This window comes from Gymnogyps californianus, chromosome Z, assembly GCF_018139145.2.
Source record: "Gymnogyps californianus isolate 813 chromosome Z, ASM1813914v2, whole genome shotgun sequence".
NCBI lineage: Eukaryota > Metazoa > Chordata > Aves > Accipitriformes > Cathartidae > Gymnogyps > Gymnogyps californianus.
Genome location: NC_059500.1, coordinates 64,998,766 through 65,026,397, shown reverse-complemented (window position 1 = coordinate 65,026,397; position 27,632 = coordinate 64,998,766). Strand labels below are relative to the sequence as shown.

The following is a 27,632-nucleotide window of genomic DNA, read 5'->3' as shown; positions in this document are numbered from 1 at the left end:
TACAATCTCAAATGAAGAAGGTTACAGGATAAATATGTATACAGATTCTCTAATTTATTCAACGGATTGTCCAAATTATACTAACATATGCCTGAGGGTCCCATTCTAGTAAAAAAGCAATAAATGCAGAAAAATACATCTGTGGAATAAAACCCAGCAGAAGATACTGCCTGTCTGCAAGGTTTAGTGTGCCATAAGCTTGTCAATAAAAGAAAGATCTTTTGAGTGGTATATTAGGTGGCACAGAAAAGTACTATTTTGGAGAGAGGGCTTTTTCAACCAGTTTATTTCACTGGACGCAGTTCTCTTCCTTTCAACTCCAATTTCTTCTATCAAGTGAAGAAGTCTGGCTTTAACAAAGAAGTCTTGAAGGGTGTTACATTTTTATGGATGACTTCAGACTATAGAGATTGCAGAGGATTGTTTCCTTTCCGCTATCTTGCTTATAAGATAACAAGAGTCCAGAATTAGTGATCTCTTCACGGTCATATAGATATGTTTCCCAGGAAGTTGTCTTCTGCACTCTGAGGTTGTGCAGGTTCCTCAGATTAGGGGTTTTCATAGGGTATGTGGTTAGGCATTCTGGGAGGGAACCAAGAGGAGTTTTATCTTTCAGAGGATGCCTTTTCCTGAACTTTTGTGCTGTTTCTTTGTTTTCCTCTTACTCTCTGGACTGGCCTTGAGCTACAAGTGTGTTGCGGGGGTATAGTTAGAGGTTCAGGACAATGTCTGTAGTGGTTTGATGTGAGATAGTTAGAGAGTTACTGCAAAAATACCTTCAGGCTCACTTAGTTAAGTACTTCTGAGAAGCAGTTGGAGAAAATCTCCCTGTCCCCTCGGGGGAAGAAAGAGTGGTTTTGATTTTGGTTTTGTGAGGAGTTTTGAGGACAGTAAGAAATTATAAAATGAGGTGCTATGCAAGACACTTAGTGAAGTTTGCCATAATCTGCTTTTTGACCAACAAAATCAGTTGTGCATTAAAGTTACTTTTTTTACTGGACTTTTTTTTAACCTCTGTCATTGTAGTTCCACCAGACACACCAGGAAATATTTCCTGCATTTATTACTTTGATGCTGAACTTACCTGCACCTGGACTTCAGGCAGAGAAACAAATCTTACGACAAACTATACTCTTTACCGAAAAATGTAAGTATAGGATGTATTGGGAACTGGGTTACTAGGGTGAGACCACCAGCTCCCTTCCCCTCATATCCTGGCTTCTGTTTAAAGAAAACCTGGAAAACATTATGGAGTTCAAAGTCATGGCATTTCCTCAGTAAATTCAATTAATTTGGGGTTGGTAATGGTTGAAAAAAGTTACAATCTGATACCTTTTTAGTATGCTGTATAAAGGAAATGAGCATTCTCAACCCAATATTCAGTAGACAAATGTTTACATCAGAATTGGTATTTGCTTGTTTCCTTGAAGTAACATTACTAATTAGATCAAAAGCTGAGTGAACCTAGGTACAAATGGAGAATGGAGGCACTTTGTGAGAGTGTTACCCAGAAGCTTTCTATGTTACTAACTATCCTCGTTTTGGATGGGTAAAAAAGATTACTCGCTCCTCTACTTTAAACAATTCCCGGTTAAAACTATTAAAGCCCCTGTTGTTCTGCTTGACACCAGTAGAGTTTAACCTAGCGACCTTTGGAGTCATAAGGTTTCAGTGAAAGAATCCAGAGTTAGTTCTCCTTCTTGGATTGCTCACATCTGGGGATTTGTATTTGTAAATACAAATTATGTAGTCTCATGCTTTTTAGTGTTTTTGTGACCCCATTAGAGAAGCATAAATACTTGATTCTTTCAATTTCTATTAAATTTTAAATACAATTTTGAAGGCAATAGCACAGATTTTGTCCCAGATATACTTGTCAATCTGTTCTTCATAATAGTGCTGCTTGTAGTGCTCTTTTTCTGCTTGATGGAGACTCTAGGTAATATGGCTTCATGAGGAGTTTTCTAAAATGTCTAAAATTATTCTTGAGAACTGGAAGGAATTCAGACTCCAAAGGAGACATTTTCTTATTGTAAGTTATGCTAGCATATGGTATCTTTTTTGTTTAAATGGTAGGGCAGGAAAACATCTTTAGCCATTTTAGGCTTCCACATGCATTAGGTGGAACTTTCTTACTCCTTCTAGTGTTTCTACATTTTATAACTTAGCTGAGTTTGTGAAACCATAAACTAGAACAACTATTGAAAGTAAGTTTCAAGATTGTTCCTTCCTGCACCAGCACAAATTCTTTAACCACACAGTGAATTGGATTGCAGAACTATTTCCAGTAAAATCTAACCATTAATTTTAATCCAGATAACTCACCAGCTGAGTTTACCATATGACTACAAAAGCACTGGTACAAGGGGGCAGAGAGCTGTGGATGGAAACACAGCTATGCATGTTAGGGAAGGTAGGACTGCTTCCTTTGGCAGCAGTGCAGGCTTACACTAGCTTAAAAACATTGATGAAATACCAGCCTCAAACTGTTCTTTGAGTTACACGAATGATCTGCTTGCTTACTGCATAATATGAAATATTTAACACAGGCCCCATATGAGTTTTTATTTGTTGAAGAATTTCTCTGTGGGTTGGTAAAGTGAAACAGATTTTGTTAGTTTTGCATCCCACACTACTTATCATGAAAGTATATGCTGTAAAGACAGCATATTATCAGTGTGTTCTTTCAGGAAAATCTGTCAAATTTCTATTACCTTGTAATAGCTTGGCAGTGGTACAGTTTGGCTTTTTTCTATATTTAAAAGATGAATAAAAGCTTGTTATCACATGGTTCCACGTGGCATGTATTACTAGCTACATCTATCTGTATTTTTAAAGGAGGTCTTGTGTGGAGTTACATGATTTCACTTCTCTTTGAGATTTTAATCTAAAATAATAATAGCGTGTGGATCCCCCATTAAGTCATTTTTGCTCTTCATTACTGCTCCTGGAAAGTTGTCTTACTAATTGCAATTAAAACTAATTGAGTCTGTGCAGGCTATTTATATGCTTTTGCAGGAGCAGTGCAATTAGGAAAGAGTATTCGTTTGCACAAAGATACCATCAAAGGAGATGTTCACTGGTAAAAATGTCTTGCAACCTCAAAAACATAAATAATAATTAAATAGTAACCCAACAATCGGTTTGAGTTATTCTAAGAAAATCTGCTAATTTCTAACTCCTTTTGTTTTTCTCTTTTGTTTTTTAGGATGACAGAAGGAGGGGTGGCTCTTCCAAATACAGAGGACTCCTGCCAAAGCAAAATGGAGTCATGTTCGTTTTATTATCCAGATACTCCATATAGTAGTTCTTTTTGTTTTCAGGTGAAAGCTGAAAATGTTTTGGGTGAAGCCTCATCAGATTGTGTTCATATACCTATGGAAAAAATAGGTAATTAAAAAAAAAAAAGTAAAGATAAAGCAGTGTATGTTGAACTGACTGCACCTTCCCCAATTCTTTTTCCCTACTTAGAGCATTGTCCTGGTTTTGGCTGGGATAGAGTTAATTTTCTTCTTAGTAGCTGGTACAGTGCTGTGTTTTGGATTTAGTAATGTTGATAACACTCTGATGTTTTAGTTGTTGCTAAGTAGTGCTTATCTTAAGCCAAGGATTTTTCAGTTTCCCATGCTCTGTGAGCAAGCAGATGTGCAAGAAGCTGGGAGGGAGCACAGCCAGGGCAGCTGACCTGAACTAGCCAAAGGGGTATTCCATACCATGGAATGTCATGCCCAGTATATAAACAGGGGGGAGTTGGGCGGGAGGGGTGGATCGCGGCTCGGGCATCGGTCAGCGGGAGGTGAGCAATTGCATTGTCCTTCACTGGTGGGTTTTTTTCCCCTCCTTTTTTTTCCCCTCCTCTTTTTCTGTTATATTCCTTTTCATTATTATTGTTATTATTACTGTATTTCGTTATTGTTAGCATTATATTTTACTTTAGTTATTAAACTGTTCTTATCTCAACCCACGAGTTTTACCTTCTTTCCCAATTCTCCCTATCCCAGTGGGAGCGGGGCGGGGTGGGGAGTGAGGGAGCGGCTGCATGGTGCTTAGCTGCTGACTGGGGTTAAACCATGACAAGCATACAGGTTGGAGAACTCTGAAACAAATTGTGTAATCAAAACTGGTTTACATAGAAGAAAATAATGAAAAAAAAATTTTTCAATATAATAGTTTTGAAACTATTATTTGGGTTTCATTTGGTTTTAAATTGCTTTCAGTTTTGAAGTGCCATCTGATTTTAATTGTTAGCTAAAATTACAAAGTCTCTGAAATTACATTTAATAAAATGTTTCATCCTTCCCAATTTTTTTCATCAAAATTTGTATGCTTCCATTTTAGTTGAAGCAAGTCTCTTGTTATGTTTTAGTTGATGGCCTTTCCATGTAAAATTCTTTGAAGTGGTTGGTGTTACAGCAGCAATTTTCAGCAATTTCGTGGTCTTACTGAGAGGTGGTGAAAAATGATAGTGTGCTGTATTCATACTATGAAATGTCTAACTATAACAATATTTTTTTAAATTGATGTTTGACATATCCATTATAAATTACTAAGATTTTAATTGTTAACAAGTAAAGGCCATATACTCAAACTTTTTGTCAAACTACGTGGTACTTGGACTGTACTTTTGTATCATTGAGTGGTACTAGATGTCAGTGCAATATCTGGCTGTAAATGAATAGTGATATTATAATTTCTCCAGGTCCGCCCATCATTTATCTGCTATTCTACTTTCTGGTTAGGAATGATAAAAAAACACGATTCCCAGGAGCAATAATAATATTTTGTCTATCTCTTGTCCTTCTGTGCTGTGCTGCATTCTCCTCTGTTCATTTTGGTGTAGTTAATCAACAACGCTTTTAACTGAGTATTTTTTCTGCAGCACTTGGTCAGCTTTCCAGCCATATGCTCCTTTACTCCCTGTCTTCAGACCTGCTGTGGCTCCTTATTACTTTCCACATCCTCTGTACCAGCCATCTCTTTTCTCAGTGCTAATCCATTCTTTTCCCATCATCTCCTTCACACTTCTCTGCCCCTTGAATCAACTGAATTCTTCCCTCATCTGCAGTTCGGACTTGACTTTGGCATCCCAGCTCCGCTTCGTTTCTTTTCCCTGCTGTTGTCTCTCACTAGTATTCTTCAGTGCTGATACAGATGAAAGAAATCTGCACATCTGTTTGAGAGTGGGTTTGTCAGCATTAAATCAGTTATGTGTGCAACCTCTCTTACAGATAACTTCCCGTATGTAGAGTTATGTCTATAAAATAGACCATCATGTGAATACTCTGATAGGATGTACATTATTGGGATAATAATTAAGCTTCTTGGAACACACATAAATGGAGCAATTCTGAATTTTTATAGAAGCATTTTCCCCTGTTAATGTTTTTGTTTCTCCATTCTAGAGAAATTTGAACCTCCTGAAATTCTTTCAGTTAAAAAAACCACCGGTATAAAGCAGTTGCTTACAGTCACCTGGAAAATGCCTGAGAAGATTATCCATTCGCAAAATTTAACTTGCCAAGTTCAATACAGAAACTTGTATTCGAACTCTTCGGTAAGCTACATCAATTTTCTTCTGAATGTTAGCTTCTTTGTGACTAATTTCTTAATGTTATAAAAGGCTAAATAGAAAAAAGGCACAAGTAGTTGGAAGTAATCATGAAAACCTTGTAATTTTAGTGGAGCATAATTAGGTATGCGTGGTCTTAAGATCATTGTTTTGTTGTCTAGGATTAATTGTTTTCTTCCTTTTGGTCAATATCTGTTTTGGTATATACCATACTTCTGATTATATTTCTGTGAAAGGCTAAGGGATGATCTTAGGCTAAGGGATTACGCAGTCAAAATATTTTATTTTCCTGTCACATTCTGGTGTTGAAAACAGCATTTAATCCCAACCACAACAGTTGAATCAGATTAAGATGGACTAATGATGCATGAATTTTCAAGTGAATTAAAGTATAAATTTTGCAAGATGGAAAATAGGGGAAGTTATTTTTCTGAGTTTGTCTTTCTGACACTTAAATAGAACTGTTACAGAAAAAACAGTATTTAGTCATTTGCTTCTTTCAGATGGCCTATTCCAGTGCTTCTTAGTATGGAACTGATTCTGTTTGCAGTCTTACTGTTCCCTCTTCCAAATTTAAGAATGGGCCAGGTTCCTTGGCTTGTTTTTTAAGTTCAGTAAACTGAGATGTCTGCCTTGACCTTACTATGTTGTACATTAAATGTGTAATTCTGGGAGAGAAGAATTAATCAGGGTAACTAATAGTAGTCCTCAGAGCTTTAAAAAAGTTCCTGATACTAAAGATGTTTCTAATTAGCATTGTCCTCACATTCTCATGGCAAGCATCTTTACTGTAGATATGACACATTAGTTGTTGGATTCAGGATATAATATTTGGGTTGATCAGATGGGCAGGATGGCTCAGGCCCACCCAGGATATTAGAAACTGTACTAATATTTATTTAAAAGACCCGTTCAAGATGTTTATCCCTTTGGAGTCAAGACACTGGTGTCCTTGTGATGCTTACATGCATATGAGATCCTTCCCAAACGTTGAAAACAGTCACGTTTTTGTGAAGTTACAGCATTATTGTGTATTGTGTCTATTTGTCAGCACCTGCATAAGAAATCACCTGTCTACTTTTTCACTGTCAAATACAGTCTACATCTGTTTTCTTCCTCAGAACTTACCTGCATTTTTCCACAGACATTCTAGAGAAAAAATAGTAGCTGTGATCAGTAAAGACAAAAATTCGGTGAGTTTAGTTCTGTAGGATCTTAGACAGGCATGATTCATAGTTTTGTCTGTAGCCAATCCAGTGGCCAACAGACAGCCTCAAACCATCAGTTAGATATAGGAGCTGTTTTCCTGTCTGTCAGCACATACATGCAAAAAAAAATTGTTTGAGCAAATGACTGATATTTTCTTAACCTTTTAAGCCTTCCTACCAAAACAGTCTAAGTAGTTTGCTGTGAACTGTTTTTACTGAGTGAAAAACAGATGACCTATTTTTCTACTTGCATATCGTAAGTCTCTAATTATAATTAAATATTTGTAACAGCCTTTTGGCAAGTAACTAAAAGCTAGTCTGGGGTGTCTGCAATTCTATGTCAGGTTCTGCAGGAGGCTGATGATAGTTTTGAAGCCCTTTTTATTGCAGGTTGGCTAAAGAGTCTGTCACCTAGCAGTGGTTTGTAGATTGCTGAATTCATTCTTATAGAAGCAGTTTTCTATTTTTGACAGTGAGTTTCTTGAGATCAGAGTTTCAGTTTCATTAGGCAGTGCACTTCCCATTATGGTGTTCAATGGAATGGGTGCCTGCATTTTGTATTGTTTGACAAGAATTTCTTTACGGGTTTTTGGCCCTGTTTTTGTAAATCTACGTGACATTACAGTAGACAGTTTGGGTCGCAGGAGGGAATCTTCCTTACTCTAAAACTTACCTTTGACCTTGTTAGAATTTAGCTAGCTTGAACATTTATTTTAGCGTCTTTCTGTTTCAGTCATCTGAAATTTGAGAGGAGGAGAGTTGTTAATTATTGATTAATTTTTGCAATTTGGAAGAGAAGACATTAATGTTGGTGTAGTGATTACATCAATCCTTCCGTACACAAACGCTTAAATCTTTCTGTAGTTCCTGTTTTCTTCTGCTTCCTGTTGTCAGTCCAGTTGAGTTGATGCATCAACTCCAATTCCTGGTTTTCATGTCTTCTTTCACCTTTTGTTTTGGAACAACAACCTAGCTTCTGAATTCCATCAGTGGGATGTGAGTGGGCTCCTTTTAAGATGAGGAAATTAGTCACCTTGTCATTACTTTTCCAAGAAGATATTGCATCAGTTATTTCTCATGCTCTTGTCTTCCTTCACCATTTAAAGGCTCCATCTTCTTTTTTTCTTTTGGTACCAGAATTTTCTGTGTTTTCATTGGTCTCTTCATTTTAATCATATGCTGATAATCTTTGGGATGACTTACAGCCACACAGTTGTATGGCCAAGAGCTAGAAGACCCTCTAACTCAGAAAAGATGAAACAAGAGAACAAACAAGTACCCAGCTGGCTCACAAGCTGTAGGTGATCACTGTTTCCCCAGGGATGCTTCTGCTATGAGGTGGAACCGTATCCAGGACATTATGGTGATACTGGCTTTAGCAATACCCAGTTGCATCCCACCAGTGGGAACTGCAGTCATCCAAGACCTCCTGTGCCAGCACAGCTGCTCTAGAATTGTGTGTGAGCTGCCCGCAGTTCAAGCCACAGGTTGGTCAGTACAGACCTAGTTTTGGCTCAAGTTTTTCAAACCCAGAGTTTTACAGGAAGAATGAAGATGCTACACAGAAAAATGAAACATGAAACAAGTAATTTTGGGTTTCAGAGGAGTGAGGTGGGAAACATGAAAACTGCATCCTTTGTATTTTTTTAAAAAGTCAGTCATATATCTGCATGCAATTTTATAGCAAATAGTTTTTGTTCATGTATCTACTTTCAGGAATTTGTCACTGTCCCACTGAATTCTACAGAGAAAACAGGATCATGTAATCTCACAGGTCTGTGGGACTCCACAGAATATTCAGTTGCCATTCGGTGTATCAGTGGTGTGTCAGTATTCTGGAGTGAATGGAGTAGAGGGAAAACAGCAAGCACAGAAGAGAAAGGTAGGCTATTTAGTAAGTTTTTCTTTGGTTGTACTTTCTGACATTAGGATTTAATAATGGAAAACTGTATTTTCAGCATATTATCTGTTGAATGTAGAATTCTGTTGTTTAAACAGAACACGTGTATTTTCTTTAAATATAGAAGAGGGAAAACAAAGACGAGCAAGGAGTGGAGGAGATTTGAAAGCTGATACAAAAAAGATAGGGCTAAGGAAGAAAATGGGTGAATAGACAGACAGTGAAGAGAGGAAAAATTAAGAGTATAGATGGAGACTGAACACTGCTAAGTAGGATAGTAGTAGAAATGTGATGTAGCAAGTATGTCCAATAAAATGAATTATAAGTAGAGAAATTAAATTGCCAGTTATAAAACAAGACTAGAAAATCTCTAGAACTTAACAAATAAAATAAAGCAGAAGGAAACTTATGGAAAGAGAGAAGCTGTACTAATTAGGGGAAAAAAGGCACAACATTACACAAGGGAAAACTTCTTTTTAGTAAGTTGCTCTCAGACTGTATTTTTTAAACCTTTTGATTGTTTTTACCATATTACACTATCTTTTTAATATAACAACAAATTTCAAGACATTTTTGTGTCTTTAAATAGCTCCTTCAGAAAAAGTGGATTTGTGGAGGGTAATTGAGTCTTCACACTCGACTGGAAATAGATCTGTACATCTGATGTGGAAGGTATATACTCTTTTTATGAATCGGTAGTCATATTGGTACTGCAGCTGATGTTGCGTTGAAGTATTTTAGTGTTGTAGGACATATAACTGCCAGGGGGTTTTGCCGTCATCAGAAAAAAACTTCACTGAACTAAAGCAGAATTGAAAAGGCTTCTGTTTAGTGAATGGTAGATGAATAGAGTTTTGTAATCTGTGCAGAAAAGAACGGTTTAATTGTGTTCAGATTGCTGGAAAATCTGATTGAAAGTCCTTACAACTGCTCCTAAATAATACGGCTTACCAAAGTTGTGTTTAAATTCACTTTAATCTTCTAGTAGAGCGACCAGAGGCTCTTTGCATTTCAAATCTCAGTATTTGACTTTTGAACCTTTCCTTCAATGAAATTGTTGCAGCTGACTGTCCTGAACATGGGACTGAAGAAAGTACCTTGCTTTTCTACAAATAGTATAATCATTTTGAAATTTGGTCTGTACTCTTTAATACACTATATACTTTTGATTATACAAATAACACTGTGAAACACTTACTACTGCATATTTTTTTAATAGCCATTAAACAGCTTTCCACCTTCTGGGAGAATTCTAGGCTACAAAATACAGTATTTTCCAGAAAAAAATACTGCACTTAAAATGACAAACATCTCTACTGATGAGAAGATTATTTTACTTTTAAATGAAGAGGCATATATCATATCTATTACGGCCTATAACTCTGCTGGAAATTCTCCTGAAGCTATTTTGAGGATTCCACCCACTGATGAAAAAAGTAAGATTTCTCAATATCATGATACAGTTTTCTCATTAACAAAAAAATGATCTTCCTGACATCTGTTTAAGTTCTGTTATAGTGAAAGCAAAATTGTGCTAAGGACTTTTGTCGTAGATCTCTCTCTATATAGAACTGTATTATGTACAAAGCTGTGTAGGCCATTACTTTTACTAGAACAATATTATCTGGTTGTCGTGTTTTGCTATAATATATCAAGTTTTTGTTATAGACGGTTATTGTTGGGGTTTTTGTTTTGTGATATAGTTGTTAAGCTATCAGCACTTTCTGATGTCTTACTAGAATTTCTATTTTGTTACTTCCTGAGGGTTTTTTGGTTTTGTTTTTTTTAACCTTGGGCTTCCCAAATAAATTTACAGTCCCACCCAGTTCTGTCTCATCCATCTACTAGGTCATAAAATTGTTTACCACAGGGCATTATTGCAGTGCACTTAACAACAGTGTTCAAAGATGTGATTAATAGAAGTCCCTAAGATGTGTCAATGGAAGCAGAGAGAGAAACATTGTGTTTATTGTCGTTTCATATGCATTCCCAAAGTACCCCATCCCACACACTGCCAGGGTCAGGAAGCTGGTCTGCTCTAGCACAACAGTTGTGTTCTTTGGCTCTTAAGCTTAATTCTGATATCTCTGAGAACCTTGTATTGCAACATCCTGCTGCGTACCCATGATCCGGAAGAGAGGTTGCATTTGACACACTTGAATCACTTCTCCTACATCAGTTGTTCATAAAATAAGTGCAAGTGTCCTCCTGGAATTGCTCAATCAAATTCCAGTCTAATCAGAAAACTGGATATGTAGATGTGATGTCATCTTGTCCTGGAGGTTGCTGACTACCTCTGTCCACTTCTGTATCCCACAATAAATGTTTTTCTGATTTTTGCATGCTGTGACATGCTCTTTTTTCCCCTACGTACATCTCTTTTCCCTCTGCTTCACCAGGTCTTTTCTCCCTCTGCTTTGCCAGGTTGGGTTTTCACTCAGACTTTCATTACCTCTGTTCTGCAGGTTGATGGTTCACTTTTGTTTCACTGGCATCCGTGACCTTGCTGACTTGATTTACTGTTTTGCTATTGCCTTTGTCATCTCAATCAAAACTTGCTTATCTGCACTACCTGTAAAATTGGTAGTAAATTGGTTTGTAAAATTTTACAAACTGTAAAATTCAGAACCCAAAAGAGAGACTGGTCTTTGATTCTGTATGTGTAAATCTCCTTGAGTATCATCTCCTCAGTCCCCTCCTGCCCCTTTTCATTGTAACAATTTTTGTATGCTTCATTTTGAAGTATTGTGAGTACATGCATGTGAACATAGGTATAAAGTAACTTTTTAAACTTTTTTTAATCTTGACTAAGTCCCATACCTCTTCTAAAGAAGCAGTCTTGGCTTACTATAATTGAATTGTTTTCTTGCTGCAGTTTTTATGAAGATAGAATTGCTGACACTTTCTGTTAAATTTTTAGCTTCTCAGATTATTGAAACAGTGAGGACCTTTACAATGAATGAAGAAGTGGTTGTGGAATGGATAGCCTCCGAACCAGCAGTAACCGAATATGTAGTTGAGTGGTATGAGGAATTGGAGACAGATCCTTTTGGTAGATCATGGCAATATGTATCAAATTCTACAAACTGGAAAACTAACAAAAGTATGTTCATTTATCACTTACAGCTGTAACAATGTACAGATATATATGTATTTATGTATACTAATTTATAGGTAGACCGGAAAGAACAAACAAGGATGAACGCATCCAGCTTTCCTCAGACCATTTTAAAAAATAACACTATTATTACATGCTTTATTGAAATCTTTGCATGTTATTTAATAATAATTTTAACTCTCTCAAATTTTCACGCAACATGGAAGATGGTGTTTGCTTCCATATAAGATTAGGCTACAGATTTCACGTTTAACCACTTCTGTGGCTTGATCTTATGCCATGAATCTTCCAGTAGGGAGGCCTATGACAGATGTACACTATTTTAGCAGAGAAATCTAGAACAAAATTAATGAATTTGAAGATAGGAAACGATCATGTGCCTTCATGTGTGTTAAAGAGAGAGCAACAAACCTGAAGGAGCATTTGAGGGAGAATTCTACTTTAAAATAAGCAAGTGGAGTGATTGGTCAATCTGGCATGTTAAGTATCACATAATCACATTTGTATTATGACCTAAGGCATTTCTAAGAGGTTTCAGTGGCCTTATGATACACTGACAAATAGGTGAGGATCTGCTCACTTTTTTGTTTTAGAGGCTGACTTTTTTTTAACAGATAATCCCTCTAAGTAGTAATGTTTTGGCTACGTGTATATAGTTTCAATGAAAAAACAAACAATGTGCAGAGCTCAAGAGATATGTGCAAAGGCAAAACTGTGAATGTTGATGCACATTACCTTTAGCTAATGAAATGCATCTGCTTTTCTTTATACATTTGGATTTTTTTTTTAGAAACACAGGTATAATGGTGAAAATGTTTAATACGATGTATGTGATAAGTGAATTTTGGATTATTAGTTCTCTGGTTCTCCATTAGTGAAATTAAATTCATCAAATTTGAAAGTGGTTCTTGTTCATATAGGAATCTTTCTCAATCCTACATCAAGGAAAAAGAATTTCCAAAGTTTTCAGAAAACAAGTACCCTGCATTTTCTAAAGTGAAAAGGAACACTCAGTTTGTTAATGATGAATATAGCTAGCTTGCCCACAAAATTTGTCTTAGTGGCTCAGACAACAGTGATTTAAATACTGTTTCTGTGCTACAGTAAAACAAATTCAACAAAAATCTGCTTGAAGTAACATTCAAGAGCAGTTTATTACACATTGAACTGAGATGGGTGAGTCTTGAGCCTTATGCTGAAAATTGCACTATTTCAGCAATTTACTGTGAGGAATAAATGCTGTTTATAGCTGTTCTCAATATATAAAACCCCCCCGACTTTCCTCCTCAGCATTATTAGCAGATCTTTGTTTACCCTAAGCACAAGTCACTTTAGAAATGTCAAGGCAAATTCAGACTTACTGTTATTCAGGCCTGATTCTGGCATTCTTTTGTGGAATTATTTTAAGGACGACATGTGGGCCATCATAACTTTTGCTGGGTTGCAATAGGTGTAAGGGACTGAAAAAGCAGAAGAGAGACGATATAATGCAGGGATCTGCCAATAGCTATTATTGCTGAACAAGCTGCAGAGCTTGAGGAGGAGTGGTCTAGGAAACCCTTTACACTGGTTTCATCCCATGGGCTGTAAAGCCACAGATGTGTCCTCTTGGAGTTGATGAGACTTGCTTGTAAGTAGGGGGTGCACCCTGTTGATTATTTGGCTGCTGGATTGTTCAGAGTTCAAAACTTCACTTCCAGAAGCTTGAACTATGTCTTGAGACACATAAAATTCTACTGCAGAGGTTTCACTTATACAATTGTACTTTTCAGTCAAGCTGGTTAGAAGCAGATCTGCAGTTGGCCTAACTGGAACATCACCGTAGAGTTAAGAGCTGGGGTTCCATTGTGCCTTTTAAGCTGTTTGATGCATGAGACAAAACTCTCTTCTGCAGAGCAGTACACCTAAAGATATGTGAAATGAAAAATATTCCTGGAAGTATCATTTTATACTGGTTATTTGAAAATAAAAACTTTCTCCAAAACCTTAAACTGTTACAAGATAAGTGGCTTCATACAGAGAAGCTGTATAAGGCTGAAGTATAATTACCCATTCAAAGTATTTCTTGTGAAAAATGAGTCAGAAACCAACTCTCTTATGAATACTACTAAATAAAATTCATTGCGTTAAGGGCAGTAATGAGCATTCAAGGCAATATATATATATATTGTGCTTGCTAAAAAGCTGAAGAAAATAGAGGTCTGTAACAGTATATTTAGAACTGCACTGTGATTTATTCTACTTCCATTGAATTAATCTCACATAGGGAATTGTATGTAAATATTCCTTTTTTTCCTTACAGAAAACTTTAAACCATTTATATGCTATAACATCTCAGTGTATCCTCTCTGTGGAAATAAAGTAGCAGCTCCATATTCCATACAAACTTATGTTCAAGAAAAAAGTACGTATTTTAAACTAATAATGTTGTGAAAGGTGTGTTGTAATCTGTGTGTCAGGGTGTATTGTCTTTGAGCAATTTGGTACTGGCATTACTGAAGGAGAGGTGTAGATGCTGAAAAACACCAGGATTCGGGCTTCCTGATTTCTGTTCATAGATCAGCTACTGAATTGTTCAGTAAAGAAAATTTGTATCTTGTGATACAGGTACATAGCTGCTTGAATCCACTCATTTGTTGTAAAGTTTACGTACTGTATACAAAGCACTTGGAAAGAGTATAGCTACAAACATGAAACAGTTTAAACTGGCTATCTCTTAAATATTACAGCTTCAAAGTTATGAGCAATGCACATGAGGTTGTATTGTATGAGTAGAAAGACTTTGTCTAATGTAATGGGCAAAGACTGGGGATGCTGGAGACCCCAGTTGAATCTCAGCTCAGCCAGAGATGTCCTGCATACACAGTGACCTTGCACCTGAGTTCCCCCATGAGTGCATAAGGATGTTTTACCTCTTGATGTCTCTCTGATGTTGTGAGGATAGAGCCTTTTAGTGATCTTGAGGTATTCGGATGCGGTAACGCTGAGAACTATGCAAATGCCAAAATAGATGAGGGGAAGTATTATCAGAAGAAATCATGCATTAAAGAAGGTGAGAAAAGTTAAGGGCTGTATCAGAGCACTAAGATGACATATTTACTTGTACATTTGTTGCCCCTAATGTTACTGGTATGTGTGAAGTAACAAAGATGGACAACATTGCGGTACTTAAACTATTTCATTACTTTTTCTAATTTATAACGCTTCTGTGTAGAGCCATCAGAAGGACCTGTGGCTGACACAGGCATTCCAGGGAAAAATGAAGTTACAATAAAATGGAAGGAGATTTCAAAGGATAAAAGAAATGGATTTATCACTAACTATACAATATTTTATAAATCTGAAGATGGAAAAGAATTGAGTAAGTATACATCAAACATCAACGCTTTCAACAGGGTTGTGACAATCTGGTGTCTGAAGATAGTTATTTTCATAGTTATTAGCACACTTCGTTATTGTATGTTATAAATATATCTGAAAATACTGGTACTAAAATATGGCTTACATGAAGATTAAAAAATTTTTTAGGTTTAATTGAAATGATGGGCTATTCTAGTGAATAGTCCCTGCTTTAATACTACATGTGTATTCTTGCTCAATTTCTTTGTTTTGAACTTACTTTGTACAGCACTGCTTGCTCTCAATTAATCTTTTTTACTATTAGTATTGTACTGCCCATGGTAGTACAGCCATGACTGTTGACCACATCATCCGTTCTGCTTCTCAGATGCAAATCTGATGGATCTCCAGGTGATAAATTTAGTCAGTGTATGGCAGCACTATCATTCCTCTTCCCTTTCCAGACCAGGATGGAAACTCATATATGAGAGGCTTTTTGCAGATTGTTCTCCATTAACAGTAAAAAAATCAAATTTGCAGGATTATGCCAAATTAGAGAGTATTATTTGTCAGATACTTGCCTTTTTCCCCTTTTGCATACGTACTAGTCTCTCTCAATCTTCAAATCTCTCTTCCATCATGACACACCTCTGAAGCCAATAGAAAAAGTCATGACAGAAGTAGAGGCGCTAAAGTGGAGCTAAAATATATTGGAGAGTCATTGATCTTATGCAAATTCATGAATTTGACCCTTGTGAGGGTTCAGTGAATTTATAAGTTCCATGCATGTCCTTGGAAGGATGCCTTTCCCAAGCCCTCAGCTTCTGGAACAGTACAGTGGAACTTCTCTGGTAAAAATGTTTTTACGGTCAGTTTTATAATAAAAGCAAAATAGCAAATGATAGCCAAGAAGCTAAAATAAGCTGTCAAGAAATAGTTTCTTTGGACATAGTTTTTAGACTAATTTCTTCAAATGTGCTTGATTTTCTGTGCTTGGTATTGCTTTTCTGCTCTGGAGGCTGACTGCATAACTTTTGAGCGTATTCTTAATCTCCTGCCTCAGGAGTAGTATCCATACAAGGTGTCAGTATAATCCTATCTATTCAGAACTTCTCTAGCCTAAATCTGAGCAGAATCTTTTATGAGAAATGTTTTGGAGGCCTAAATTTGTTCTTCCTGTATAGTTTATGAAGAATGCTGTTGGATCATTCAGTGCTTCAGAAATGGTTCTTTTTCCTTCTTTGTTTTAGACATCACTGTTAGCAGACACCTAACATAATTTTTTTAAAAAAGATATCAAACTTACAAATCTTGTGTTGTATTCAGTTGCTTCTGGATATCCAGTTTGGAGCCAGAGCCAGAGTATTATTGGTAATTTTTTAAATTAGAAAGAGGAAGCTGATTATTTCTGTCAGATTCAGTCCTCTGCATGCAATTTTTCATGCCATGTTGGTTTCTGAGTAATTTAATGCTGACTGCTTTGTGCAGGGTCATCCTCAAGATGTGCAGTCTCATGTTATGGAGCCATATATCTCCATATTACTTCTAACATAAAGCAGACTGTGCTCATTTTAGGGATTCAGATGAGTTTCTTTAGGAAATTAGTTTTAAATAGCAACTCAAGGGAGTTAAATTTAAATGGCAAAACCCTACTGTACTGATATTTTTTGAGGCTTCTCTGATGTCACATCTTTTTGATAAGAATAGAACATGGAGTTTGTGCCAAGGTGACTTCACTTGATGGCCTTTTAACTCTAGAACTTCACTTTTGCCTCCTTGATTTAAGAGAAACTCAGTTTGCTTAATCTCAGGGCATGTTGCAGCATATCTATTTCCTGAGTGTTTCTTGACTGAACTGAATGATGACATGAGTTGGCTTTGACTTGATGCAACCAGAAAATGTTTTAGTGACTTTAATTTCATAATATGAACATGCTTTTAATACTGTTTGTAGACATAGGATGTTATGATATATACCCTGCTTAAAAAAATTTAAAAGTGAAGCACATCATACTAATTTCAGTAACAGAGAAGGTATTGGAAACGTTGAGTTCTATGAAGAAAAGTATTTTTAAACTTGGAAAAAAATTTCTGTTGATTTTGGCTTTCCTCTGACTTTATTGGGGTGATACCCAGTGCTGATAGATTCCATCCTTTTGGATGATCAGTGTCTAACTGCATGTACTAGAAATATAGTTAAATTTTATGAGCTGCAGAAATATTTTAAGTTCTTAATTTCTGAGCCGAGGTTCCAGGAAATAAGTTCTTAACGCACTGTTTTCAATGATAAAATAAACTACAGGAGATCATAATTTGCTTATCTTTAATATTAGCAAAAAATTGTGTATTTTTAAAAGTAAATACATAATGGTTTATGGTTTTGCCCTAAACTTTTAAGTAGCGTTGATAAACATTGTTTGGTAATTTAAGTTTTCTCTCTTAAAGGACTGATAAGGTCGCTTTGTATTTCAAGTATCTTTAAAATATTTTGTGATCTATCTTCGTAAAAGATGCTAAATAAGTGTACAGTTCTCTGGTACAACACTATTCTGTGTGTTTATTGACACAAATTTTCTCCTAAAAAGATGAAACTGTGAACTCTGACGTTCTGCAATACAGACTGAAGTCCTTACAGGCTAATACGCAGTATACTGTCTATATCATGGCAAGCAATGAAGCTGGTGGAACCAGTGGAGAGCCAAAAATTTTCAAGACTTTGAAATTCAGTAAGTAATATTCCGGGTTAGTTACTACTATTTTAAAAATAGGTTTGGGAGTAAGAAGTATAGGACATTTTTTAGGCATTTGTTGATTTCTTCTTTTTTTTTTAAATTAGTGTTAAACAAAACAACGAAGAATTACCAACACTAGCTGAATTTAACTCAATTTCACTGATCATCTCACAGACTAAAACATCGAGATTAGAAGTCAAACCCCAAAATCTTTATTTTGCTGTCAATAAAGCTGTGGAATACTATGGATGTTTGTGGGGGCAACAGTTTTTATGCTGTCAATTATGGGATGGGATGTCTAACAGTTTATTAAAAAGCAGACATTTCAATCTGAGATACACATCTGTGCATTGCATTGCATCTCGTCTTCTCTTCTGCTATATAAGCTTAACTAATAAATGAGTACACAGGTTGTGGCCAGTGTGTGTGGGGAAATATCTTTTCCTATTTCTTACTGTTTGTTTTAGCCAGATTTTACCAGGGAGGTTGGTATGATGGCTGCAGGTCAGAAGTTCAGACATTTCCTCATTTCTACTTCTGGAAGAGTGTTTTCAATACATACATAAATTGTCATAGTGGTGGCCAAACTGAAATATAAAACAGTGCATGAGCGATCCTTAAACTTGTCATGGGACTTGAAGCTAATTTATTTTTTGCCTGTAAATTCATCTGTTAGTTTGCTACTCAAATGCAAGGTAAGATAGACTATGCTGAGGTCTGGTCTCTATTGCTGTCAGTACCTGCCTCTGGTAGGTACTTAGAAGCTAGCTCAGAAATCTGTGCACTGTTTCAGTCAGAGTAACTGTATTTTTTGTGTATTTAAAACCTATCTCCTGCATTGAATTTACTATTTATTTTGTAGTAACAGGTAGAAGTTGCACTATATGGTGGTTTTAGGTGACTCTAAAACAACAGGTGCCCAGGGAGGTGGTAGACTCTTCATCCTAGGTGACTTTCAAAGGATGACTTGGTATGACCCTGTTGTGGTTTAACCCCAGTCAGCAACTAAGCACCACGCAGCCACTTCCCCCTCCCCCTCCCAGTGGGGTGAGGAGGACGAAAAGAAAAAAAAAAAGTAAAACTCGTGGGTTGAGATAAGAACAGTTTAACTAAAGTAAAATATAATACTAAAAATAGTAATAATGAAATATAATAATAATAACAGTAATGAAAAGGAATATAACAAAAAAGGGCGGTGGGGGGGGAACCAGTGATGCACAATGCAGTTGCTCACCACCCGCTGACTGATGCCCAAGCCGCGATCCACACCTCCTGGCCAACTCCCCCCAGTTTATATACTGAGCATGATGTTCCATGGTATGGAATATCTCTTTGGCTAGTTCGGGTCAGCTGCCCCGGCTATGCTCCCTCCCAGCTTCTTGCACACCTGCTTGCTGGCAGAGCATGGGAAACTGAAAAGTCCTTGGCTTAAGATAAGCGCTACTTAGCAACAACTAAAACATCAGAGTGTTATCAACACCATTCTCACACTAAATCCAAAACACAGCACTGTACCAGCTACTAAGAAGAAAACTAACTCTATCCCAGCCAAAACCAGGACAGACCCTAAGTAACATGATTCTGTTGGACAGGGTGACCTACAGATGTCCCCTCCAATCTGAATTATTGTGTGATTCTATTAAATAAAGGAAAATTTAGAATGCAATACATCTGTTCCTGAGATATCCTGAGGAGTCTCATCATGAGCTGCTTTTCTGGCTTAGTAACTGTGACTTGTTGGATTAAAAATACTCATCTTTTGACACATTGTACAATGAGTACCATACAGTATTCTGAGTAATTTTGGCTAGTTTTGACAGAGCTCTTCAGAATTGTGCTAATTAGGTGACTTGGATGTTGAAAATTAGCTGTCTTAAGGGAATACATGAAAAAATGATAAACATCTGTGGGTTTTTTTTTCCCCTCTAAAGATAAAGAAGATGTTATTTTCATTGCTCTACCCATTGGATTAAGCATGTTGTTTCTGTTAGGCCTTTGGATAACATGCATTTTGAAAAAACACGCGTGAGTACATTTTCTACCTTCTAAAACTGAATGCAATTAGTTAATTTCAACTTGTAAAAGGCAAATTTTTTATATATCTTAAATGCTTTTGTTGGGTTCCAAACCTATGTCAAATTAAGAAAATAAGTAATTGCAGTAACAAATAACTAAGCATACAGGTTATCTTGTAACTGCAGTTAATGTGCTATAGTCCAAAAAAAAAAATTAATTTTAGAAAGTGCAGTAAATCAGAACAAAAGAAATAGGAGAAACAGATTTACATTGTCACCTATGTCAGTTTATGGAAGATGCTACATGCCATTTGCAGTTCCATGGTCAATTAAGTGAGGGGAGCATACTTTAAGTCAGTTACTGAAAAGTTAATAATGCCAAAAATAAAGTTTCCCAGGCACTCGTAATATATCTCTCGTACACCACTAGAACACATTTCACGTAACCCCTATCACTTATCTTAGCTACGTTAATATTACTTGCATTAGTTTGTGACGCTTCCCTTGAGCTATAAAGAAGTCATGAAGAAACTAGAAATTATATCATGTGAAAGCATGTGGATGCTTGATCCATGAGTATGGATCCATATCTATACACAGTTCATAATCCTTTTATCTGCCTTCAGAGATGTCTCCTGCCAGATTTGAAATTGCTTCCTCAGAGCATGGGGATGCTATAACATCCCAAAGATGACTGTGAGGATTTTTGAAGGTTATAAAATGTGCTTTTCTTTAACATGAAAAGTGACTGGGTTGTTTGGCTGAAACTAAATAAGAAGGTTAAAAATCTTAACTATTTTGGGGTGTTCTGAGCTATTAGAACCAAGATTGTTGTCATGCAAAGCATCAGGTAATAAGTATAGCTGAAGTATTAAGTATAATTTCCAGCACTTTTACATCTTCATCTGTGTTGTGTATTCTGAATTTTTACAATAGTAAGAAACTATGTTTTGATTCTGGAGAATACTTTGAGATGTGAGTACTTTTGAGGTGGTGGATGCCCCATCCCTGGCAGTGTTCAAGGCTGGGTTGGATGGGACTCTGAGCAACCTGATCTAGTGGAAGGTGTCCCTGCCCATGGCAGGGGCATTGGAACTAGGTGATCTTTAGGGTCGCTTCCAACTCAAACCATTCTATGATTCTATGTAGCTGAATGTTTATGTTCTTGTGTAGATGAAATTGCAATGTGAAAAGTCAAGCTATGGCCTGGTTGTCGTTCACTTACATATATACCCAATATCAATGAGTGATTAATTTTGTCTCCTGTTTACTACTCCATTGGACAGTTATAAGTTACAGAGTCAGCATAATTTATCTGCTGTTAACGTAAGAACTCGGTGTAGCTCTAGTGTGGTGTAGTGCTTTGGACACTTTCCTAGAGCAAAGTTTACCTGAGGTGGCTTTTCGCTGAAGAACCACCCTGAAACATGATCACAACAGGTTTTGTATACAGCCTTATTTTGGCATGCTATTATTTGATCTACTATATAATAAAAAAAAAAGACTTTTGTGCATTAGTAGTTTTTCTGCAATGTCTCTATAACCCAAGATTTTTACTTGTTGAGATCTTTTGTAATGAAAATTAATGTGAGGGAAAACAATTTTAATGAAAAAGATTGTGTTAATATAGGAAAGACTTCCTTTGTGAAAGTTTGATATTTTAGCAGTATTTGGGCTTTCTGGAGATTGTTCATTTTATTTTTAATAATCTATTCCTTTCATCATTTCACTAAAATTCCTTTCTCAATGATAGGTTTAAAAAGGTTTGCTGGCCTGATATACCGAATCCTGCGGAGAGCATTGCAGTGGAATGGCCTCTTGATGCATCTATGGTAATAATTGCAATTTTATGTATTAAAGAAGGGATTAAATGGAGAGAAGTCCTTCTCTGACAGTCATTTTATGACTAAATAAAAAAAACCTGTTGAGTTCCATTCTTCTGTTTAAGTGCTATAAAATGCTTTTCATTGTATTTCAAACTAATAGAAAAGATGCATCTTTAGAAATTCATTTAATTCTTATATGATAACGAGAAATAATGTTTTGAAGTTATAAAGTGATTGGTGGACATGGTTTATTAAATAAAGTCAATTAAATTTGCTCAGGTTATGGAGTCTACTGAGTCAGATTTTCACATCTGGATATCTCCTCCCTTCTCCACAAAAAAATGCAGTGCAACATATAATAAGATTTGGTGTATTATTGTACTAACATTTCTGCCTTTTTTTATTGTTGGATATTTATTCCTTATTAAAGTTTTGATGTTTATTTGAATGAAATGGAGTTGATCAGATTTACATAGAAAGTATAATCTGTGGAGAATGGGATTTAAACTTTTGTTTGAAAAACAGCTGGTTAGAGTGGAAAAGATGGAAACAGTCCGAGCCTGATTCTGAGCCTTCATTGAAACTCCTTATTTTATTAAGCATAGAAAACCTAATATGAAAGTGTTTAACAAATGGACAGAATAACATTGTCATTTTTAGTACTCATTCACATATAACTGCATCCCAGCTGAAATGCACATGAACTCTTTATTAATGCACTTTTAAAATTAAGAGTCAAACAGAGCTCAAATGGCAATATTTCATATATTAAAAAAATAAACTAGTACCTTATCTATCCCTATATAACCTTCCAGTTTATCTCTTTGTACTGACAGAATAATTCTTTTTTGAAGGGAGTGACACCTGAGGCTAAAACCATAGACTTCGAAGACATAAGTATTTTGGAACATTGTTCTCCTGGAGAAAGTAAGGAAGGATCACTACTAATGAATTGTGGAGACCATGTTTCTGAATGTCCTGATATTAATACAAAAGGCATGATTAACAGAAATAAAAAGATACTGTATAATGAAGAAAATGAAGTTGCTAAATGTTTTTCACCATCCATGCCTTATATAATTACTGATCAAGATATCAGAAGTCAAATGCCTTCAGCTTTGATACCAGCAAAGGAAATCCAACCCATAGAAATGCTGGAAGATGATTTATGTGAATCCCAACAGACTTCAATTAAAAATGAAGAAAATGGTGATGAAGAAGTTTTAAAGCTGGAAGATTTCAGTGAAAAAGCACTGTTCAATCCATACCTTAAAAATTCTGTTAAAACAAGGGAATTTCTTATTTCTGAGAACTTGCCAGAACACAGTAAGAATGAACCCAAAAGCCAGTCAACTGTCTTACCTCCTTTTCAACAAAATGTCGCAGGACAATCCTATGTAACTCTGGACATGTTCGGGCTGGCCACAGCTCATTAGCATGAGAAAACTTTCCTTTGTAAAGTCCCCTTGTGAGATATATCTTGGCACTGCTGCTCCTATGTATTCATATGTTCTAACCTGGCTGATATCAGTTAATTTGGATGAAAACACCCCCTTCCTTTGAACAGCTGTGAAGTAATTTTTTGCACTGTGTTTATACCCATCAGTGTTCACTTTCAGTGTGGGGTGGGTTTTTTTGTTTGTTTTTGGTTTTTTACCAGATAGATGTGGCAGTAGTGAGGCAAAGGAAAGAGCTTTTCTTATTTCTTCGTCGTTCTCCTGTATCAGTCTGCTAAAACAAACTGACCTTTACTGCGAGAGCATCCAGCAGTGCAAGCAGCTCACCGATTTCCCGCCAGGCAACCAGTTCCCATGGCTGAGCTCTGCTGGGGAAACCGTGACTGACTTGAACAGAGCCAGGATCTGCCAAATCCTTCCTTAAGTCGCATGGAGTAGAACTACTTTCCTGTTCTTATTTCCCTCAATTGTGTTATATCTGGTTTTATGTATAGTGTTCCTTCTGTTTTGCAATACTTGGTAGATTTCAGTAATTGTCTTTTTGCATCCTGACTCTTGAATCAGTGGTTTGGCTCATAGTTCCTCTGTCTTTAATGAGAGGATATTTGTTACGTATATGCTTTTGACTTACTGCATTTTGGAGAAGGTAGGGTTACACTGGCTTTGTCACTTCCTTCCCTTTCTCTTGTGTTTTTAATCATCTTCTGTATTTTGTGCTGCTTTTGTCTGTCCTGTTTCTGTGCTGCTTTTTAAAACTCTGCTGCAGGATATCTTCTTATCTTCTTGTTCTTTTGCCTCTAATTTCTCCCAGTTTAAAACTGTGTTTCCCAGTTGAGGTTTTGATACTTTGAACTGAAAAATAATTCAACTAAATACAGCATCTTGTGTTGGAATAAGCACTGAGTTTATATTTAGGAAATTATTCTTCTGGGAGGTATTGAAAAAACACTAAGTCCACAAAATAGCCCCAGATATCTTCCAGTAACTGATTCAGGATTAGAGATTTCTACATGAAGGCTATAACTTTTGTCACTTGTTTTATGATGTTGATAAGTCATAAAACTACTTGTAGTTTCCATTTTATACAGTGGCAATTAAGCAGGAAACTCTCCGTCACACTATTTTTTTTTTAGCAGGAAAGAGGCTATTACTGTCAAACTCTTACCGAAATATTTACTCTGTTAAATGACAGGTTGAAAAAAAGAGATGGAGTGTCAACTCATAAGTAAAATGTGTTAAAAGGGGGTGTTCAGTATGACATGTGGCGCACAGTCATTTTAAGACTTTGAACTATTTTCACAATATTTAAAGGCTTGACATCATCAGTCTTGTTTGCGCATAACTATAGACTTCTTTAGGGGTGAAAAAGATGGAGGAGTCATGGGGATAGAAAAAAGAGAGACAAATGTGAATAGGAATAGAAAGCCTTTCCTTTCTGTGAAGGAGGAGGAGTGGGAGAATGGAAAACACATTGTCCAGCATGAATCAGGAGGCTGAGCCTTACCCTGGATGTATTGGCTACTACTTCCATTGTGTTAGGGAAGACAATTTGCATTGCGTTATGTTGGGGAAGACAGAGTAAAGTTTGCATTTAGGCTTTTTATCTGTAGTTTGGAAGCTGCTTTTACTCATAGCAATATTTGTTTAGTTTCCAAGAAAGGATGAGAAGACAATTTCTGCAAATGTTCCTTGTACAGCAACACTGGTTTCCACGCCCCCCAAGTTTGTTAGATCACTTTCCCAACTGCAGTGCCATAAGCCAAAATGTTATGTATGTTTGTTCTTAAAAGCCCTTGCTTACTTAGATAAGTCATGTTCTGAAATGAGCGTGGGACACAGCTTTCGTTGGGTCAATGCTCCTGCTGCTTCACTCACTTTCAGACTTCTCACTCACAGCTACGTTGCCGTTTCCTAGGTTTCAGAAGTCACTGACTCAGTCACAGCAGTTTTTTTCCCCTTACATCTCAGTATTTGTTTTAATATCACAAGATTTAAAAATAAACAGATACAGAGATATTTCAGGGCCTGTCTGGCAATTGTTTAGTAGCCGTATGAAAGCTGCATACTTCGAGTTGCGTGATTGAGTCAGGTAAATAAAAACAATGCAACCTCCAAGGGATCATTAGAAAGGGGAGGCTCTTGCTTGAGTGGTTTGGGTAGTGTCTCCCTGTAACATCTCTTAGATTCTGGAGGGTAATAACCTACTTTTCCATCCCATTTTATTTCCTTCTCTATTGCTATTCTGCTTTTCTCTCCTCACTGCTGATTTCCTTGCTCATTATTTTCTCTGAAAAAGAATGATGCAATAAGTGGGCTCAGTACATCTCAGAAATTAGGTCTGCCTTTTGCCCGTGCTTTGGAACGTGACCTTCTTGGGCTTGGTTTGTTTTGCATTCAGAGTTGTACTCTTTCTGACCTTTTACAATTTGTCTTTCAAACTAACGCTGTGAACCATGAAAAAAATAAAACTGAGAGCACATGGAAGAGTTTTTATCAATTTATACTAAATACACCATTGAGACATTTTAGATTTTCATATTCATTTAGAAATGTAATCCTGTTTTGAGAGGGATCCACAAATAGATTAGGTATTTGGGCAGTAATTCCACTTTTATAATGTCAAGTGGCAATGGCAGGTTGGACATTACAATACTTTAACATTTTTGGTACATTTTTTTTATAGAACACCTGGTGTCATCATTCCTAGAGAGCAGTTTTCCTAGATTTCATTTCACTTCACCATCACTGATCTGAAAAATGCCCATTTCTACCCCTCCTTAAAATGCAGAAAATTAATCTCTCAGGTGTATGGATCTTTGCAAGGTTAATAGAGATCAGATTGTGGCATAATTTCAAGAAGATATTGATGCATCTTCACAGTTGTCATTCTTCTGTGTATCATACAAATAATTCCCTTCTGACCTTAAGGCTTATGCTCTGCAAATTATGAATAGGTTATGTTTTTCACTTACCAGATTTTTAGCTAAATTAAACATTCAGTCTTTTGTTACCTGAGTTTACCTTTAACTCCCCAGAATTTCAAATTCTTTGAACAGGAATCCCACAAACTCTTTGCTATAACATAGTAACCTATTATAGGCAAATTTTCCATACCCCATAACCTATGATATTTCTGTGTTCCTCATGCCCTTTGCAACTGTCCAAATAGGGGGAAAAACTATTGTAGTGGTTGATGCAGTGAAGGGAAGGAAGCCTTTTTCTTCCAGTTAGCACTCGCTTGGTCAGTGTGTGCTCCTCCAGAGATGATGTGATTGCTGCTGAACAGCTGCTGTAGATGGACTGGCAAGGGGTCTGACCTAGCTGGTGCTATTTAATGTTTATCTTGCCACAACGTGTATTTTATTACAGATAACATGTTGTCTTTTCCTGTTCCTGAAAGATTGATTTATTATAAATAGATCTCTCTTTTTGAGATAGTTGATGACTTCTCAAGATAGATGTTTCAACTTGTGTTCACGAGTGAGAACTTACTCAGAAGAGTTGCATCGCTACTCCGAGTTTGGTATCTCACGTAGCAGAGGTAAATGTTTGCATGCAGCAGGGCCCTAATCTGAGCACAGAGTGGGGGGGGGGGGGGCTCGCAGCTTCTATTCTTGCTCAGCCAATGGGTTCATGTCACCTTTGCAGTCATTTCCACAGTCCTGGTACAACTCCTTTTTACCAGTTTTGCACAGTGATGCCGTAGGCTTCATGTTTGTATGTTGCTTCGAGATGTAACACTGCAAGATGGGCAAAGGAGTCCAGGAAGGCTGGACATTCTTCAAGATGATCTTAAAGGTGCAGGAGCAGGCCATTCCTATGTGCTGAAAGATGAGCTGGCGGGAAAGAAGACTGGCCTGGCTGAACAGAGAGCTTTGGGTGGAACTCGGGGGGGGGGGGGGAAGAGAGTTTATGACCTTTGGAAGAAGGGGCAGGCAACTCAGGAGGACTACAAGGACGTCGTGAGGTTATGCAGGGAGAAACGTAGAAGGGCCAAAGCTCAACTAGACTTCATCTGGCTACTGCTGTAAAAGACAACTAAAAACTGTTTCTATAAATACATTAACAACAAAAGGAAGGCTACGGAGAATGTCCATCCTTTATTGGATGCAGGAGGAAACATAGTGACAAAGGATGAGGAAAAGGCTGAGGTACTTAATGCCTTCTTTGCCTCAGTCTTCAATACTAAGACCAATTGTTCTCGCGGTACCCAGCCCCCTGAGCTGGGGAGCAGAATGAAGCCCCGATAATCCACGGGGAAATGGTTAATGACCCACTACACCACTTAGACACACACAAGTCTATGGGGCCAGATGGGATCCACCCAAGGGTACTGAGGGAAATGGCAGAAGTGCTCACCAAGCCACTTTCCATCATTTATCAGCAGTCCTGGCTAACAGAGGAGGTCCCAGTTGACCAGAGGTTAGCAAATGTGACACCCATCTACAAGAAGGGCTGGAAGGAGGAT

General features: G+C 36.9%; 1 protein-coding gene across 1 annotated transcript in view; it reads left to right on the top strand.

Moving 5' to 3' along the window:
* Positions 1-25,636, top strand: part of IL31RA (interleukin 31 receptor A) — a 46,808-nt gene extending 21,172 nt beyond the window's left edge. Inside the window, exons 4-16 of the mRNA XM_050913570.1 lie at positions 1,027-1,147; positions 3,209-3,390; positions 5,403-5,554; positions 8,494-8,659; positions 9,267-9,349; positions 9,897-10,113; positions 11,598-11,780; positions 14,098-14,199; positions 15,010-15,156; positions 17,720-17,860; positions 19,798-19,891; positions 21,635-21,713; positions 22,544-25,636. Coding sequence (XP_050769527.1) covers positions 1,027-1,147; positions 3,209-3,390; positions 5,403-5,554; positions 8,494-8,659; positions 9,267-9,349; positions 9,897-10,113; positions 11,598-11,780; positions 14,098-14,199; positions 15,010-15,156; positions 17,720-17,860; positions 19,798-19,891; positions 21,635-21,713; positions 22,544-23,143 — 2,267 coding nt within the window. The 3' untranslated portion in view covers positions 23,144-25,636. The remainder of the gene's footprint in view (positions 1-1,026; positions 1,148-3,208; positions 3,391-5,402; positions 5,555-8,493; positions 8,660-9,266; positions 9,350-9,896; positions 10,114-11,597; positions 11,781-14,097; positions 14,200-15,009; positions 15,157-17,719; positions 17,861-19,797; positions 19,892-21,634; positions 21,714-22,543) is intronic.
* The last annotated feature ends 1,996 nt before the right edge of the window (positions 25,637-27,632 follow it).